General features: G+C 41.8%; 1 protein-coding gene across 1 annotated transcript; it reads left to right on the top strand.

The window, feature by feature from the left end:
- The first annotated feature begins 7,142 nt into the window (after positions 1-7,142).
- On the top strand, positions 7,143-18,851 carry Arg1 (arginase 1). Its single transcript, XM_028766499.1, has 8 exons — positions 7,143-7,328; positions 12,291-12,363; positions 14,240-14,414; positions 16,014-16,173; positions 17,212-17,306; positions 17,597-17,701; positions 17,892-18,028; positions 18,270-18,851. The coding sequence occupies exons 1-8, from the start codon at positions 7,233-7,235 to the stop codon at positions 18,437-18,439; spliced, it is 1,011 nt and encodes a 336-aa protein (XP_028622332.1). The 5' UTR covers positions 7,143-7,232; the 3' UTR covers positions 18,440-18,851.
- The last annotated feature ends 314 nt before the right edge of the window (positions 18,852-19,165 follow it).

Raw genomic sequence — 19,165 nt, 5'->3', positions numbered from 1 at the left:
TACTGTAAAGCAAGGATTTATGTAGATCATGTAGAAGTTAGCTTCGAATATTGGTAAGTGGACTGCAGAGAGTATTTGATCACTAGGAGCCAACACTACTCTTACAGGGGACCCAGGCTGATCCCCCAGCACCCACATTAGAATGATTGCAACCACCCATAACTCCAGCTTCAGGGAGCAAGTGGCCTCTCTAGACTCTGGGCACAACTGTATTCATGTACACCACCAACACGCCAAACACACACAAGTAAACATAACTAAATATAATGAAAACTTTAAAAGCTGATAAAATCTGGGACAAATGGAACGATTATTCCTCATGCAGTAAACCAAGCCTGCACAAATCCATGGTGGTATAAATCATTGACTAGGTAAACAAATGGGAGAAAAACAAGAGCTCTTCTGAGCAGAGGATTTCAACCAATCTATGTAAAAAAAAAAATATTGAAACAGACAACCCGCCTTTAGAGAGCATAGTGAGTTGAAAATTGTCAGGTCAGAGTGATGAGAATCAGGATAGTCACACATATGAAATCATCAGTCTGACATGGATTAATCACCAAGACAAATACAGTAAGTGTGAAGTGGAGAGAGTCATCAGATCACACTTTAGCCAGGAGCAGCTGGGCTAATCAACACCTCACACTATCCAGATCCACCATGTTACTTTCCTGGTATCCTTTAAAATATGGCAAAGTCTACATTTAATCAAAGAAAACATCAGGGGCATCTTTGTTGAGAGATTCTTCAAAAGTCTGAAGTACATGTAAGACAGAAAACACAAAACAAGGCAAAACCAAAAACTAAAATGAGCGAACTGTATCAGATTAAATGGGACTAGAGGAATAGACAGCTTTGTGCAACAAGCGTTAAGACTGTGGAATACATATCAAAGGTCACAGGGGAAAGCCCTGAGCAAACAGTTTACTGGATAGTGAAGTCCTACTTACCATTATGTTTAATAAAAATAAAAGAAGGCTAGGGAGATGGCTTCAGTGGGCAGGTACTTGCTGTGAAAGCAAGAGGGACTGAGTTCAAATCCACGGCACCCACATAAAAGTTAAGTCTGTGTTAGTCACAAGTGTGGGAGGAGAAAGGCCACAGCCATGTGTAGAGACATGTGGATCCCAGGAGCTCACTGGACACCTAACCTACCCAGAACACAGTCCCCAGGTTCACTGAGAGGCCCTGTCTCAGAAAATATTTATTAAGGTGGAACAAAAAAGAAAGATTCTGATATCTTCCTGTGGCTTCTGTATCCGCAAGCATGAGCCTGTGTACCTCACCAACCCCCACCACCACATACCTGTGCATATAACACACACACACACACACACACACACATACACAATATATACACACACACACACATACACACACACACATACACACATATACACACACATACACACACACATACACACAGACACACACACACATACACACATACACACACATACACACACACATACACACACACATACACACACACATGTCATGAAAGAAAGAAAAGATAAATCTAATAACTACTGGGAGAAGGAATCATACAAACATTTGAACAATAACTGAATACAAAATTTATCAAACAGACACTTGAAGGAAAATTAGCAAACCAGGAGACAGGTTATGGAATGGTATTCAGAATATGATGTCAAATGACAAAGGGATTTTAAAAAGGAAATGAGATAAAGAGATTAGGAGAGAGGGTCTAACTAAAGCTAAATGTATATTTATATGTTTATTTTAAATATATTATTTCTATTATTTAAAATAACTTATATCATTTGAAATATACATTTATCTATTCATATGGAAATCAGAATGAATAGAATATATTTTTTATTTCCTTTAATAATTATAAAAATTTTATCAAGCATCAATTACTATATACACTAAAAATCCTCACAAAAACTGTATAATTTTCTCCCAAAAGTAGGATTTAGTACATTTGTCATTTAATTGACCAAGAAAAGAGAAAGAATACATTGTTAAAACAGCACATATGCTGGGCGGTGGTGCCACACGCCTTTAATCCCAGCACTTGGGAGGCAGAGGCAGGCGGATTTCTGAGTTCGAGAATTCAAGGCTAGCCTGGTCTACAGAGTGAGTTCCAGGACAGCCAGGGCTACACAGAGAAACCCTGTCTCGAAAAAACAAACCAAAAAAAAAAAAAAAACCATCAAATACACACACACACACACACACATATTGCATGGGGATGCATGAACACACACATGATCTCAGAAGGTTTTTTTTCTTTCCTCAAGTGTGTGTGTGTGTGTGTGTGTTATATGCACAGGTATGTGGTGGCGGGTATGTATACACACGGGTTGTCTCTCTTGGTTTGGGTAGAAGCATGATGAATTTTCTGCAGATTTTCAATTTCTCAGAATGCATCACTTTTCATTTCTGGAAGAATCTTTTAAAAGTGGCAAAACTAATATATACGATTCTTAAAAATGTTGTATAGGGAAGGTAGACATAAGAACATGGAAACTGCACAGAAGAAGCCCAAATTATGTTGTCCGTGATCAGTTCTAGCTTCAAGTGGCTTGTTTGGCTTGGTCAGGCCACCCCACTTCAGTCAATACAGCTGTTCCTCATGTCTTTGATGTTCCAGGCCGCATTTAAGCACAGAGTAAGTCTGGCTGTCCATAAAGGCTATACACAACAGTCTTATGGCTCTGGTCCCCCACTCATGTATGCAAGGCACCAAGTACTCCTGTCATTTCTAGACCGTTTGGAGCATCTCCACGTGAGTTTTGTTGTCTTCCTCCTATTGCAGATCTCTACTGAGGACCTGCAGCTAAAACCTCCAAGAGGAGGCAAAGTCTTGTATCCTGACACCACGGTTGTGGTTCAGGGCATGAGCAGTCGAGTTTGCAGACATGCTTTGCAGACATCAAGGATCAAAGTGGGTAGAGCTGCCCTCTTCAGTTCCTTGCCCCCTGTCCTCAGTGGCTCTTCCTGATCAGCTTGGCTCACAAAGAGACAAGTGGCGCTGATCTTCCATGTCCTGTTTCTTGTAGCCTCCACCCTGCTGTGAACTTTGCTCCACAACTGCGTGACTCAAGAGAGAAGGGAAAGAGGAGTCTGTAGTCATATATAGTTATGAACCAACATGAGTCAGATGTCTAGAGTGAGCCTCTCATGACTGCTCACTGAGCTCTGGAGGCCACTCCCCCTTGGGAGATTAGGAGGGTTTCTTCCAGAGACTGATGAGCGTCTCTACATGCTTACCATCTCGGCGGCCATCTAACATAGCTGTATGGAGTTTCAGGAGTCCACACACTAAGTAGAATGTGTTCCTGAAATCATGCGTCATTTTCCAATTCTCTATAAGGGTAGTAAGAATCCTGGGTTTTATCTGTAAAAGGTCCTGTCAGCTAGCTGGTAAAAATACCATAAAAACAATATGGTCCACAGTTTGGAGCACCAAAGAGAAACAGGTAGACTGCAAGGAATGTTTACTTTTTAGACCTTCTAATCATGAAACTGTAAAATCCATTTTCTTTATTATTTGAAAATGCATTGTGAGTGATGTCTCCAGAGAACATGATACTGTAGAGGCAGGCAGAATAGCAGTAAAGGCAGGGGGTTAGAATGGGGTGCCTGTAAGCCAAACACCACTAAAGATTGCCAGAAAAACACCAAGAACTGGGGACAGATAAAGGACTCCTCTACACCCATACAGAAAGCACGTCTCTGCCTTCAAATATCAACAATTTGTAAATACCCAGTTTGTGGTACAGAGGAAGCTGGGTGGATACGAGGTCTGTGTCTAGGAATTGAACCTTTAAAGCTCAGTGTACATTCTCTACACTAAAGAAAGACTTGGGCTGGGCAAAGTGGGCTCTGCCAGGACTTAGGCCGATGACCTCTCCTTCCTCCTGAGCAGTGCTTCTCAAACTTCCTAACACTGTGACCCTTTAATATGGTTCCTATGTTGTAGTGACCCCCCAACCATCAAATTATTTTTGTTGTTGCATCATAACTATTAATTTCGCTACAGTTATAAATCATATTGTAAATAACTGTGTCTTCTGATGGTTTTAGGGTGACCTCTGTGAAAGGGTCATTCAACTTCAAAAGGAATCGTGATCCACAGGCAGAAAACCACTGCCTTAGATGTTCTGAGAACGCAGCTTTGGAGATAGAAAAAAATAGTCCTTTGTGAAGACTAGGCAATCTTAGGCAAAGGTGCTTGCCCCCAAGCCTGACAACCTGAGTCTGATTCTCAGAACTCATATAATACGGCAGAACCTTCACAAGAACCAGGGTGTGGTTCTTTCAATCTGCCTGAGGGAAGACGTCCGGGAAAAGCCCTGGTGATAAAGTTGGACAGCAAATCCCTATAAATTAATGCATAAAGCTAGTGAACACCGCTGGGCAGTGGTGGTGCACGCCTTTAATCCCAGCACTTGGGAGTCAGAGGCAGGCGGATTTCTGAGTTTGAGGCCAGCCTGGTCTACAGAGTGAGTTCCAGGACAGCCAGGGTTATACATACAGAGAAACCCTGTCTCGAAAAACCAAAACCAAAAGAAAAAAAAAAAAGCTAGTGAACACCGTAGCATGGTTTTCAAAACATACTCACCAACTCGTTCTGCATACTTAAGAACCATATATAAGTAAATATAAGATCAATTGATTTTGAAAAAGAGGAGCACCTGTTTCTTTTGTGCGGCTCCAATGTCTACCAGAAGCCCTGCCAATGAGGCTTTATGGATTGGTGCAGCCGCGGGTGAGGAACCCGGAGCACAGGAACCTGGGTGGAGTGGCACATCGTTTGTAACAGGAACTTGGCATCTGATGGAAATAGCTCGATGGTAACACAGGGAGGCTGTCCATTTGGTGCTGGCGAGGAAACTGGTAGAGATAAAAGGGAAATGGAAGATTTAAACAAACTACAAAAAAAGAAAGAAAGAAAGAAAGAGAGAAAGAAGGAAAGAAAGAATAAAAAAGAGCAGTCAGCAGTTACTGTGAATAGCAAATTCTTCGGGCATCTGAGGCTTGAGCCCAGTATCTTTCAGGTAGGCAAACAATCTACCCGGATTAGGTTTTTTCTCCTTTTCTTTTTACCTTTGGGACAGGTTCTGTATTTGCCTTTGAACTAGCTCTATAGCCCAGGCAGGTGTTGAATTTATAATCCCTCTGCATCATCCTCCCAAATAGCTGGAATTACAGCCCAGCACCAAGAGGTCCAGAGAAAAATAAAATTTAAATTAAATAGAAGAAAGTGTAGAGGTATTGCCAGGCGATGGTGTCACATGCCTTTAATCCCAGCACTCAGGAGGCAGAGGCAGAGGCAGATTGATCTCTGTGAGTTCAAGGTTAGCCTGGTCTACAGAGCTAGCTAGTTCTAGGGTAACCAGAGCCACACAGAGAAAACATGTCTCCAAAAAGCAAACAAAAATGTAGAGGTGCACACTCGTGATCTGGGGAGTAGGTAAAACTTGAACTCCCAAATCTTATGGTGAAAACTGCTCAGCTGCCCACCTGAAAATTAAGGCTTGTCAACGATAGGGTGCACAAAGCTGTTTGGTTCTTGACAGACTAAGAGAAGTCCTCTACAGTGTCAGCACCATTAGAGGTTAGTACTTGGGCTATATAAAGAACCATCCAGGCATGGCGCTAATGGCAGAATTCATGAGACTGAAGCAGGAGAGTTCAAGGATAGCTTCAAATATCTAGGAAGATTCTGTCTCACATAAATCAACTACAAAAATCTGTAAGCAGATATTTAGACTATATCAGCAAAACATAGTAAATATGAAAAAAATATATTTGGAAAGGAGGCATCAAAATGGTCCTAAGGGACTTTGGCTTCTTGATTTATTCATTCAATAAATCCAATACATTTACTCAATCAATAAAGTTAATGTTTATTTCGTATTGGACTACTCTATGTACTGATGTTAGAGGGAACGGAATCTCTGTCTTGAGGTATTAAAATTCTGGGTGTTTTGTTTTTGTTTTTGTCCTCACAAGGGTAAAGAAATTTACTTCTGACTTGTGGGTTTTCTTTTTAAAATTATAATCATGTAATTTTGTAGCTGGAAGAATACTTGGTTGTGTTTCCTCTAAATTAATACTTTTAAAACTATTTCTTTAGTGTTGGGGGTGGCTTATGCAGGGACTGCATCACCCAGATGGAGGTCAGAGGTCAGCTTGCAGGAGTTGACTCTTCCCTTCCACCATATGGGTTCTGTGGGTCACACTCAGGTCACCAGGCTTGGTGTCAGGGCTTTACCAGCTGGCCTATCTCATCTGCCCTAGGTCTCAGGGGGCCCTGCTGACACTCTGCTGGTGTGTAGATTAGAATCCCAGCTGCTAGATGGGTGCAGAATACCCATTGCTCCATCTCTAGTCTTCTTCTGCGACCTGCATGTGACCAGCAACCTCACCAAGCTGTGGTCTCTTTCTCAGCAAAACAGCATAAGAATGATTCTCAGCCTGAAGTTAGTTTAAAGAGGAAACGAAAGAACATTAACTAGAACAGCACTTGGCACATGACAAAAACTCAAGTTAGCTGTTTTGCGTTCTCTATCTTGGTATATCATGATTCCAAAAATGATATTTTCCTGGAGACTGTATTTCAAAAATGTAACTGCTTTTGGGTTATCAGGGAAATAACTGATGCCTTCCTGTAAAAATTAATAATGATGATGATGATAATAATAATATAAAACAAAAACCAGCCATATGCTTTCCCAGGCAGTGTAACCTAGTGACACATGAAATGTGTCTCACATAGTAGCTGCTTTCCCCAGTACTTGAAGCCTTGACTCAGGATGCTCTCAATAGGAGGGAAGTAAGAGAACCCCTTGCTCTTCTAGCCTCACCTTGCAAATCCTCAGTGGACTTAAATCCTGGAAAAGGTGAGTGCCCTGCCCTGCGGTTGCTCAGGCTGGAAGCCTAGCATTTCACATGCAGTTATGAAATCACACATAATTGTCAATTGTCTGAGGAAAGATTAATGTCATCCAGCTGGCTTTTTCAAAAGGGTGTGAACTGGAAGGATGAATAATGCTCACTTACTAGAGACTTGAGAGGCGCTGATGGAAGAACGGGGTGATTCCTCGGATGAGGAGTTTCTGTTGACTCTGCCGTTCTTCCATTCAGTGGGTGGAGCCAGTTGTTGGATAAACAGATCCAACCTGATTATAAGGGGAAAAAAAGATGTGCCCTCTGTCTTTTAGGGTTACAGCTGGTGGTGAGCAGCTGGACAGCCGATGCAGATGCAGCAGCAGCAGCTGGAACCCTGGGAGAGCATGAGCTCCAAGCCAAAGCCCGTAGAGATTATTGGAGCGCCTTTCTCAAAGGGACAGGTGAGTCTGGCTTTGAATGACTGGAATTTATAGAATTTATTCGGAAATGTTACATTTTAACACTTGCCAGGCACTGCAGTCTAGCTGCAAGCTGGAAATGTTACATTTTAACACTTAACAGGCATTGCCTTGGGGTTGTAAGCTCCCAGCACTATCTGGCCTCCAGGTGTTTGTGCTCAAGTCTCCTCAGCACTGTGTGGCACAGTATACTTGTGGACTTAAGCCCACTTCCTCTTTTGAATCCTGCCAAAGTCTGTAAATCGGAGTCACTACAAAGTTTGAGAAAAGTCATCTGGATGCAGATCACCTGTATCTGGGGCTGCCGCTTTTCCAGTAGTTGCTGTGGCCCTTGCTGCTTTTGATGTTTTCTGAGTAAGGAGTGAGAGGTTATAAGAAAACACATTAGTCTGGTTACATAATTAATACCTAGAAAAATGTAATGGGGTGGTGGTAGCCTTTAGACTTGTTTTAATTTGGATAACTTAAATAACAGAGCTTTTGCAAGTTTGTGAAGAATTCATGGTATTTTGAGCTTTAATGATTTTGTGAGTATTAGTTCATGCAGAGGGGCTTTACATCTCTCTTTAAAAAGAACAAATAACAAAATCCATCAAGTCGGCACCCTGTCAGGACTAATGGATCCATAAATCTCTGCTTCGTCCACCTAAGTGTGAATCACACATGTCAGCATGCCTAACTGGGCTCTTCCATCCCCCTCTGCTTGGCTACACTCAGGCTGCTAAGTATAATGAGAAAACAGAATGCCCCAGGCTCCAACTCTGGCTGTGTTTAAAAAGGAAGGGGTAAAAATCCAAGTCAAACAAGGCAGTTACGTAACTCCTAGGTCTTTTCTGTTTTACATGGGGTCTTTCTCTTGGCTTTTAGACTCAGGCGTCCTTTATCCTTTTAAACTGCGAAGCCTAAAGGTGTACTCTGGGTTTTCTTTTCTTTTTTCTTTTCTTTTTTTCCCATTCTTTTCACAAATTGTGGAAAGTGAGAGGTTGGAGACCCAGACTGTGTTTGGCATGAGTAAACAGCATTTCTGCTTCTGTGGAAAAACTCCAAAGAGCTCTCCCAGAACGCCAGAATATGGGGGCATTTTGCTGATATATGTATGATGCCTTTAAAACCACAAGAGTCTGGAGAAATGACTCAGTGGTTTAGAACACTTGCTACTCTTTGGGAAGACAAGGATTCAGTTCCCATCCCTCACATCAGATGGCTCACAATTGACTATAACTCAAGTTCCAGAGTATCCAGTACCATCTTCTGCCTCATGAGCAACCTCCACATGCATGCACACAAGTAATGAAGCAATCTTTTTAAAAAAATCCATAACACGCTCACCTGTTCTTTTGTTTTTAAAGATTTTACTTTTCTTCTTAATTTTCTTATATTAATTCTTTATATATATGCAAGATTCATATACATTCTTAAGCACTGGACCATCTCACCAGTTCTTCATTTATTCTTGGAATGGTTTATAAAACAGACTTGAAAATGACAAAAAAAAAAAAAAAGGGGGGGAGGGGGGGACCCCAGGAGGGAGGGAACCCAGGAGGAAGGAAACAGACTTTGGCCTCTGGGCTTCAGCAGAGGCCCCCCCACCATGGCCAAAGCCCTTCTAGGGGACAATATCTTCAAATGCCTTCTGCTGCCCTCTCCCGGTCTCAGTAACGCTCCTCTGACAGAGATTCTCCTTAACCGTGGACAGGAGCCTGGAGCTCATTGTGTCAAGATTGTAAGGACAGAGGCATATTTTCCTGTAGGAAACCACTTGGCAGAGGCTGGAACTGTCAATTCATATACACAGTTGGCCTAAGCGTGGTAGAAGTCATTCGGGCAAAAGGGAGAGTAGAGGGACCGCAGAATGAGTCTGAGGACAAGACTCACTCTCTCTCACCTCATTTCGAGGGGCACTGTTTTCATCCAGCAGTTGACTTAACCAAGGCTTAGAGAGCTCTGCCAATTTACTCATAGTCATGGGCCCTTCACTGTGTCCTTGCTTCCAAAGGATTGCCTTATTCCAAAGCTTGTGCTCAGTTCTATAGGAAAGCCTTGCCTGTGGCCAGTTAGGGGCTGAGCATGACACTTTAAATATCGGTCTGACGAAGCAATTTTCAAAGTGGGCAAAGAAACAAAGCAATGAGCATTGAGCATAAGATGTAGCTTTAATGAAAGAAATAAGATGGAATGCCAGAAATGTCACTGTGAGGGGCTAGGGTGTGGCTGGTGGAGGCTTTGCTAGCCCAAAGGAGACAAAGTGTTGGGCTCCACATAAACTGAAAATAGCACACCCCTGTAACCCTCAAACCCAAAGGCCAGAAGTGTGAGAATCTGAAGTTCAAGGTGATTCTCCGGTATGTGGTGAGTCTGAGGCTAGCCTGGGTATGTATTAATAAAATAAAATAAAATAAAATAAAATAAAATAAATCCCACACATTCCACTGATAAACATGCCAATGGTCATAGCAAATAGAATGTCCCCTAAGAGGTCTATAGGATTCCTTCAGGTGCCTGCAAAGGAGAAGGAGAAAGGCCAGTGAGTCTTTTTAAATTTTAACTTGGGGTATCACTTATGTGTCTGTCCTCCACTACAACATACAGTACCCCACAGGTAAAAATGTTTAGGTTGAAACATGACTATAGTACAAGCAATTTAAGCTTATCCTTGACTAGCTTACAAATAAATGAGACTCAGACTGTGGCTATTTTATTTGGCTTTGACAGTTCCTGGGGGGGGGGCACCCCTAATCTACTGTTCTAACTGCTGGCTTGGCTACCTCCCCAGCGGTGTACCCCAGACACTTGCTGTTTCTCCTGGCCATATGCTCACCATCCATCTCCCCTTGTGGTGGCTTCTTCTCTCTATTCCTTTTGTCCCTTGCCTCTCCTCCTCCAACCAGGTCACTCCAAACCTATTTACCTCTAATCCCTTTGGTAATTGTCAATTTTATTTAACCAGTAGTCTTAAATCAAGGAATAAGGTTTCACAAGAAAAGCTTGCAAACATGAGAAGTCACTCATAGGCCTAGATCTTTGGGTATAGCATTTAGCATTACAACACATAGCAATAAACCAAACCTCAACACCTGACAATGAGACCAAAGGAACCCAGGGTAAGTATAGTTAAGAAGAATCCATCAGGACTGGGAAGACTGTTAAGCTAGGAACGCACTTATATGAGAACTCGAGTTTGAACCCTCAAATCTGTGTTTAAAGAAGAACACCTGGATGTGGTGGTGTATGTCTATAATCCCAGACTGGGAAGGTAAATGGAGTTGAAACTCTGGCTCCCTGGCTGACCAGGACACACACACACACACACACACACACACACACACACACACACACACACTACAATGAGGGTGGCCTAAATCACAGAAATCCTCCTGCCTCAGCAAAAGTGGTGGGATTAAAGATGTGCATCACTATGCCTGGTGGAATCATATCTTAAGTTTGTCTTCTTTCTGGTCTGTACACACACAGACATGCATGGTGCACATGTGCATTGGCTATGTGTCTGTGTATACACAGGAAGGTATACACACACAGGGATTGATAGAAAGAGAGAAAGAGAGGAGAAAGAGAGAGACAGAGAGACAGACAGACAGAGAGACAGACAGACAGATAGAAAGAATACTGCATCGTTCAACCCCCAAACAGAGAAGAGTTTTGATGGCTTAAGTTAATGGCTATGTTAAGCTAAGAATAAACACTAATTCCATGCAAACCCATGCATGGAATAAGTGTTTAAGTTAGTGGCTATGTTAAGCTAAGTTGACTTTACCAATGTCTCCATGGATGCAGACTTTCTGCTAAACATCATGAATATAGGTACATGGTATAAAACAATTGAAAAATGAGACTTAAAATGATTTATGAGCTGGAAGGAGAAGAACCTTATCAGGCTGAGTATTCAGGGTACCTGGTGACCAGCAGTAGAAATCTGACACCAAGGATTTGTCTAGCAGCTGGGAATAATCATCTGTCATTTAACCACAGAGGAAGTATTTGCTTAGTTTAGGGTTACAGTCCCAGTCCTCAGGGTACGCACACGTGACTTTTGTCACCAATTTCCTGGATAAGATCACTCTCTGTGTCTTATTTTGGGGGGAGGGAGTATTTTAAAGTGTTGGATATCAAGATCAGAAAGAGAGAGAGAAAGGATTTATTTCTTTAGACTTCTGGGGAAGAATTTTTCTGAATAGGAAGGTGGCTAGCTTCCTGCATGTGGACTCAGCAAGATGGATTTTTCATATCAGGTTTAAACAGGTGAGAATTTGAAATACTGTGCTGGCCATAAAGGTTTCAAGTCTTGGGTGACAATTTCCCTGGTTGTCTGTTTTCTCCTCAAGAGCCCTAACTGCTGTGTGGACCTACCTGCATGTGGATCTCTAGGTCACACTCTTCCCCTTCGGAGGCCTTTGCCCTAGATTTTCCCCCAGGTTGCAATGTTTCTTCACCACCTTGTCACCTTTCCTGACCATCTACCAGTGTTGCAAGACCCAGCCCAGAGATCATCTGTTGTCGCCAGCCTTCATGGCACTCCCTGTTCTGGACTCAATTAGAGGCATCCTGTTTTTGTATCAGCGTTGAAACCACCACCTGTGTACACAGGCTGTGACTTGCTGTCCATGTTTAGTGGCTTTGCATGGAATAAGTGTTTATTCTTCAGACAGCAGAGTGCGTTGGGAAGAGACAAGCAAGGTTTGGTATTCCAAGACCAACTTACGGAGCTAGTTCGGCTACTTGTCTGCTATTTGCCAGGATGAAAATGACTTTCTGGATCTAGTTTCTTCCTGGCATAGGAAGATTCGATGGGAAAATATAAGGGTCTTGGACCCACGGAAGCTTAAAAACTGAATGCTAATATAATTCAATTGATTGAGGAGGAAGTTTTCTTGTGGGCGTTGACTAGTCACAATCATGACTGAGTACTGTGCTTTTCGTGTTATTCAGCCTCGAGGAGGGGTAGAGAAAGGACCCGCAGCACTGAGGAAAGCTGGTCTGGTGGAGAAACTTAAAGAAACAGGTAACTTTAAAACTGAAAGGTGATCACATAATGTCCCCCTCACTCTGAAGAAAGGACAGGTTTCTGAGGGATTTGCTAAACCAACAGAACCATGTCCTCCTGAAGAAACAGGGCCTTGGGAAGGATGCCCAGGAGACACTGCTGGTGGAGTAGCCTCATTTTCTTACTTGGCTGTTTGGTCTTTCTGGCCAAATGACTGTACAAAATAATGTATGATAAGAGAAAAAGGATTGGGTGGCCGATAGAGAAGTTAGGGAAATTGAAAATGAAAAATAATAGTGGCAAGAAATACACCCTACTATTGCAAGAAGATCCCTAGCTTGTGAGGATAAAGGGGACAGTACTAATAACAGAAACAGGAGCAGCATCTAGTGTGCAAACATGTGGACATACATGCAGTGAAGTGCTGCTGAGACACAACTAGAACCTGTATATTTTTCAGTGAGATCAAAATGGACAGCCAATTTTGAAAGCAGGGTGACAGTTTCGTCAACATACAACACCTGTACACAAGTAACAACAATATTTATAAAAAAAAATGAATAAAGTACCCCAACTGGTTCATGGGTAAAAAGCAGTCCACCCATGAAATGCTGAAGTATTCCGCAATGGAGAGGGTCAGTCTGCGGCTCAGACAAGGCCACTGATGGGTCTCAGCAATAGCGTGCTAAGTGAGAGGCTCCACACAAATGAGCAGCTATAGTCGGGGTCAGGTTTCAGAAAGACAGGAACACAGCTAAAGAAAGCAATAAATAATTGTTGAGAGTTGGGGCAAGCAACTGCTGATGGAGGAACAGAAGTGTTTGTATGATGGGGGGTTACAAGATTGTAGGTGTTTCCCACATTTGCTGTCCTACACATTTAAATTGACTGAGTTTTAATGGATAAACATCACTTCATAAAGCTAGAAAGGAAAGAGGATGGGAATGGAGCTAGGGCAGGAGGGAGTGTGAGAGGAGGAAGGGAGAAAGAAGGAAAGTGGAAGGAAGGAGGGAGGGAAGAGGAAGGAGGGAAGGAGGGAGGGACGGGGAAGGGAGGGAAGCCACTCATTGGAGAATAGAAAGCCTGAGTAAGTGGTCTTGTCCTTGGTTAAATAGAATAAACTGGTTACATGTTACATCAGCTGAAAGTTCTGGAATCTGTTGTTAAGTTCACAGGAATATAATAAATACTTCAACAATGGCTAATTCAATACCATGAACAGATCCTATATCCAAGTGCTACAGGACAGTCTCCAGTTTAGAAAGTCATGGCAGAGCTTATGACAGAAAGCAGTCAGGTCCAAAGGAACTTTGGATTCTCTGCCGGTTTTTATTTTTTAAGTGTGAAAACGTGTGTATTTTCTAGACTCTCTGAATTGGGAGGTTTGGGGCTAAACACATACAACATTTTCAGCACACAATGCAGGTGAGTCCAGAAGACACTGAAGGCTTCAGTAGGTGACAGCTTGGGTAAAGAAGACCAGGATTACTTCTTTGAAGCAGAGTCAAAAGACTTACAAAATGCTATAGTATTTCACTACTGCATGCTAACTACTTCTGATGTATTTTCTTTGGGACATATGAAATATTAATTTAAAAACCAAACATGCTTATGACAGAAATATAAAAAGCATTTAACACTTGAGGGTCACACAAACACACCTATACACACCCACACACACTTGCTTGTGGGGGTGGGGTGAGCCATAAAACATGATATTCCCTGTTAGATCAAGATCACAGTTATCACTGTCATCCTTCAGCATCCGGTCTCTATGGATTGACTCAGGAAACAGGGATGGCCTGGTATGAGGTACGCATGTAGTGGCACGTCGTGTCTAGAGGGCTGGCTTGTGATCTGTTTCTATTTAGTGATAATAAACTTTTCACTGCAGACTATGACGTGAGAGACTACGGGGACCTGGCCTTTGCTGATGTCCCTAATGACAGCCCCTTTCAAATTGTGAAGAATCCACGATCCGTGGGAAAAGCCAATGAACAACTGGCTGCTGTGGTGGCCGAGGCCCAGAAGAATGGAAGAGTCAGTGTGGTGCTGGGTGGAGACCACAGGTCTGTGAACTGCCAACATCTCCGGGGCATACAGAGACCAAGAAAGCTCACTTGATATATATATATATATCAGTTGATAACCCATATATATACATATATATATACATATATATATATATTTATATAATTTACTATGGGAACATATATCAAGCTCTATTTGAAGTCTTAAAATATCTTTATCCATACAACAGAAAATATTTAATTTGTGAATTTTAGCATAATCTTACATTTTAAAGATTAGCCACTGGGAAAAGTTAGTTTACTAAACTTGATTACTGATTATGTACACAATTCATTTAGGTGAACAATTTTAAACCATGTGCTTTTCATTACAAAAGCACTATAAAACTTTTCAAAGAACTCACGTACACACATCTGCTTTTGTGTTGCATCTCATGTTGTGTTCTAAATCAACAGCGTAGATTTCCTTATGTTACTACTTAGTATGTACAAAGGTATTATCTTTGCCTCCTGCGTAATTTTTTTTATCAGGAATGATAACACCATTCCATGTGTATGTATATATTTGTGTGTATATACACATATCCATATTGTCAGATAATGAGTTTTACATTTTCACCAAAACAAACATCAGTGTCGTGTTTAGAGCTGGTTCACTGTTTTCAATTTGGGGTCCAGTCCTGGGGAGGCCCGAGGACCTGCTCTTGAAGCAGATGCTGCTTCCTTCGATGCCCTCAGTTCCTTCCTGGCACCTGTGAGTGGGGCTTCTACTGGAAAGCTGCAAGGAAGTCTGGGGTTCCATTTCTTTCCTACGTGGAACATTTAGAAGTAGAACAGTTAAGATAGCCCAAAGGTGAGAAAGTAACAGCAGACATCAAGCCCAATAAACAAACAATACTAGGCATGAAGGCATGAATTGTTCTAGATATGGATGCTCAGGACTCTGAGTGGCATATACATGTTTTCAGATGTGACGACACTGGCATCCTATGTCTGGCCTGCTGTGTTAGCTTCTGTGTGAGTGAGGTACCACTTAATTCTTCCATACTGGCTCTATGTTTGGAGTCAGGAGTATTTGGATGGCTTTGATGACCAGAGTGGGTCCTTGCATGGAGCTCGAGTAGGAGTAGGTGGCTAAAGGAGCTGAGCACTGACTCGGCAGAGACACGGGCCATAGGAGATGAGAGGGAACTTCCTAGGGGTTCTTCCCAACTATAAAAGGCCTGCATTTTGGAAAAAGAAAACAACAAACAAACAAAACTGAAAGGCTCTGCCACAATTGAACAAAGAGAATCAAGTGCTAACCAAGGGAGAGGAGTTCAGCCCCAAGAACTAACGAGTATCTAAGGCTAAGGAATTTGTGTAGCTAGTGTTTTTTGGATATAATTTGTGATTTTATTATGAGCAGATTTTTTAAAAAGTAAAATCGCCCACATCTTTTTTAGTGACATTATTCAGGCCAGTGACTGGTGAGAACCACCTCTTCTCTACTGTTAGTTTAACCAGCACCTTTAAGGTCTGTGGAGGAGCTAACCGGGCATAAAAGATAATCACCTAGGCACAGTACGTGAGCTAGCAATATGAAGTATGTGATGATGTTGCAAACTTCATGTTCACACACATTCTTTTCCTCCCAAGTATGGCAATTGGAAGCATCTCTGGCCACGCCAGGGTCCACCCTGACCTATGTGTCATTTGGGTGGATGCTCACACTGACATCAACACTCCGCTGACAACCGGCACTGGGAATCTGCATGGGCAACCTGTGTCCTTTCTCCTGAAGGAATTGAAAGGAAAGGTAAAAGGCTCCTCAGCATGCTCACACCAGGGAACTCTGCAGTGGTTCTGGAGGCAGAAGGCAAATAGGGAGAGCCTTCCTGCAATTTATTCTTGGGATAACTGAAGGTATCATCTCTGTAGTAAATAAGGGAAAGATGAGTCGATAAAGGTGGCAGGGCTTCTCCTGAACAGTTGTTCCCATGATGTCAGATGCTAAAACTATGGATGCTCAAGTGTCTCAAACAATATGATACAGTACTTGTATATAACCTGTGTGTATCCTCCCACATCCCTTAGATCAGCTCTAGATCACTTGTAATACCTCGTACAATAAAAATGCTATAAAAACAGTTATAGCTGTACTGTCAAGGTGGAAAGTGTGTATATGTCCAGTGTAGACCAAGCCACTACAGGCCTATTAACTACATTCTCAATCTATGCCTGGTGGAAACAAGGCCGCAGAGGGTTGTTTCCTTTTTGGATTCTTAAACTACCCTTTGTAGTAGACGGGGCAGACTAACCCTTTCTAAACAGGCCTGCAGAGATTCAGAAGGTCACCAACTTGCCCAGAATCATGTATATTACAAGGCACGGGCATGTGGGGCTCCTGGTTCCTGCCTCTTCTAAGGATACACCACAAGGTTTTCCTTTTTTTACCAAGTGACTTCCTCTGCATCCGTGCCTATCAAAATGACAGCTTTGCCATACAGTACATTGTGTGTGTGTGTGTGTGTGTGTGTGTGTGTGTGTGTGGTAGGTTCTTGGTCCAGGCTGGCCTTGAAATTTCTGCCTGCCTTCTGACTGCTGAGATAGTGTGTGGCCATTCATGGCTTTTAATGTCTTAAGATCTGGGAAGAACTTATCTGAACCACAGGAGAAAGAGTACCTCCCTGCTCCTTAGAAACTTCTCTTAAGATTCTGGCTTAAGTCTTTTTGAGAAACAGAAGTATAGATGTTAAGAAATGTTATGATGTATGTAACAGACTGTGCTCAACATTAAATGCAGACCCGCTGAAGAGAAACATATTTATCTAAATGGAAACACCACTGTTTCTAGTTCCCAGATGTACCAGGCCTCTCCTGGGTGACTCCCTGCATATCTGCCAAGGACATTGTGTACATCGGCTTGCGAGATGTAGACCCTGGGGAACAGTGAGTTTATTCCATATTCTTTTAGATGCTAGGTATGCTTTACTGGTCAAATCTGTAAGAGTTTTTTAAAAAATCTCACTATATACATGTATTTATCTGCATAAGCACGTGTTTATAGTCACTTATACACATAGTATTATTCGGGCAATTTATAGCAATTTACTCTTAAAATACAACTAAGTGCATATATACACAGTTCATAGGACTTATATTAATCTTTCTACCCAAAGGAAATGTAATAAAAGTCAGCCTTATTAACCGTAGTTTAACTTCAATCTGTTCTTTTATAGCTATATAATAAAAACTCTGGGCATTAAGTATTTCTCAATGACTGAAGTGGATAAGCTGGGAATTGGCAAAGTGATGGAAGAGACGTTCAGCTACCTGCTGGGAAGGTATGATGCTTTTGTGAGCATGGGTGACTAAGGTTTCCTTCTGCTGTTCCTGTCAGCACAGGCTGCTAATAAAGTTTAGGTAAAACCGTGGGATTTCCATGAGATGCTTTTATAAAGCAAGGTAAGACTTACATTTGATTACTGATTCCTAAACCACTTTAAACTGAAAGCCTCTCCTATTTCTTAAAAGGAAGAAAAGGCCCATTCACTTGAGTTTTGATGTTGATGGACTGGACCCAGCATTCACCCCGGCTACCGGCACACCTGTTGTGGGAGGCCTATCTTATAGAGAAGGTCTCTACATCACAGAAGAAATTCACAAAACAGGTAGGTAAAAATCCGAGGCAGTAAAAGAAGCAGCTGTGCACTTGGCCATTGTGTATGTGGGCCCCTCTGACCTGGAAAGCAAGCCCACTGGTTCTTCTAGATTGCCCGTCACATGATGTAACACACAATGTGTTTGCTGTTGGTCACCACCTCTTCTCCACTAGATACATTTGGGAGCCAGTTGTCACAGACTTTAAAATGTCAGTTACTTGTCATTACCATTTTTTTTTTTTTATTGTAGGGCTACTTTCAGGACTAGATATCGTGGAAGTGAACCCAGCTCTTGGGAAAACACCAGAAGAGGCAACTCGCACTGTGAACACGGCAGTAGCTTTAACCTTGGCTTGTTTTGGAATTAAACGGGAGGGTAATCATAAGCCAGGGACTGACTACCTTAAACCACCTAAGTAAATGTGGATGCATCACATGACAACCATCTGGGACATCACAGCAAACTGAACAGAACTAAGCAATACTTCTCCTCCCAAGGGCTTGTTCTTTTGGAAAAAAAAATGCTTTTTCCAATAAGCATGTATTCCAGCAGTTCCTTTCTGGTATAAAATTCAAGGTGTGGAAATTAAAACAGCTATGAAATTAGGAAACATGTATTTCCCATTTTAGCAGAAGTTATCCTTAAATAGTATAAATTAATTTCCAATTAAAAAAATGCACCAGCATTTAAAATATACAGTGATGTTAAGTGCCAATTCACAGTTGGAAGCAAAGGTATCCAGAGAGGTAGCCTGTATCCACATTGTTCAAAAGATGTGATTTTTGTAATAAACTCTTTATAATAAAATTCTGTTGTCTGCACCTTTCCAAACACATACAATATACTTACCCATGTACATACCATACTACTATATATGAATATATAGGAATTCCTATATATGAATATATAGGAATATATTCCTACAGAGCATAGAAATAATCATCCCTAAAACAATGGAAGACACTGATCATTAAAAGTTGGTTCCTGTCTTACCTGTAAAATGGATGCCGTGGGCTTAGACAATGTCCAAGCTCAATGGTACAAGACTAGCTTTTTTTTTTTTTTAATCAAACATAACATTGATATTTTAAGCATGACTCTGTTGTGCAGATATCCACAAAGAGGGGATTCACAACCATCTATGC

The sequence above is a fragment of the Grammomys surdaster genome, unplaced genomic scaffold, assembly GCF_004785775.1.
Source record: "Grammomys surdaster isolate TR1022 unplaced genomic scaffold, NIH_TR_1.0 168, whole genome shotgun sequence".
Lineage (NCBI taxonomy): Eukaryota > Metazoa > Chordata > Mammalia > Rodentia > Muridae > Grammomys > Grammomys surdaster.
This window is presented reverse-complemented; position numbering and strand designations above follow the sequence as displayed.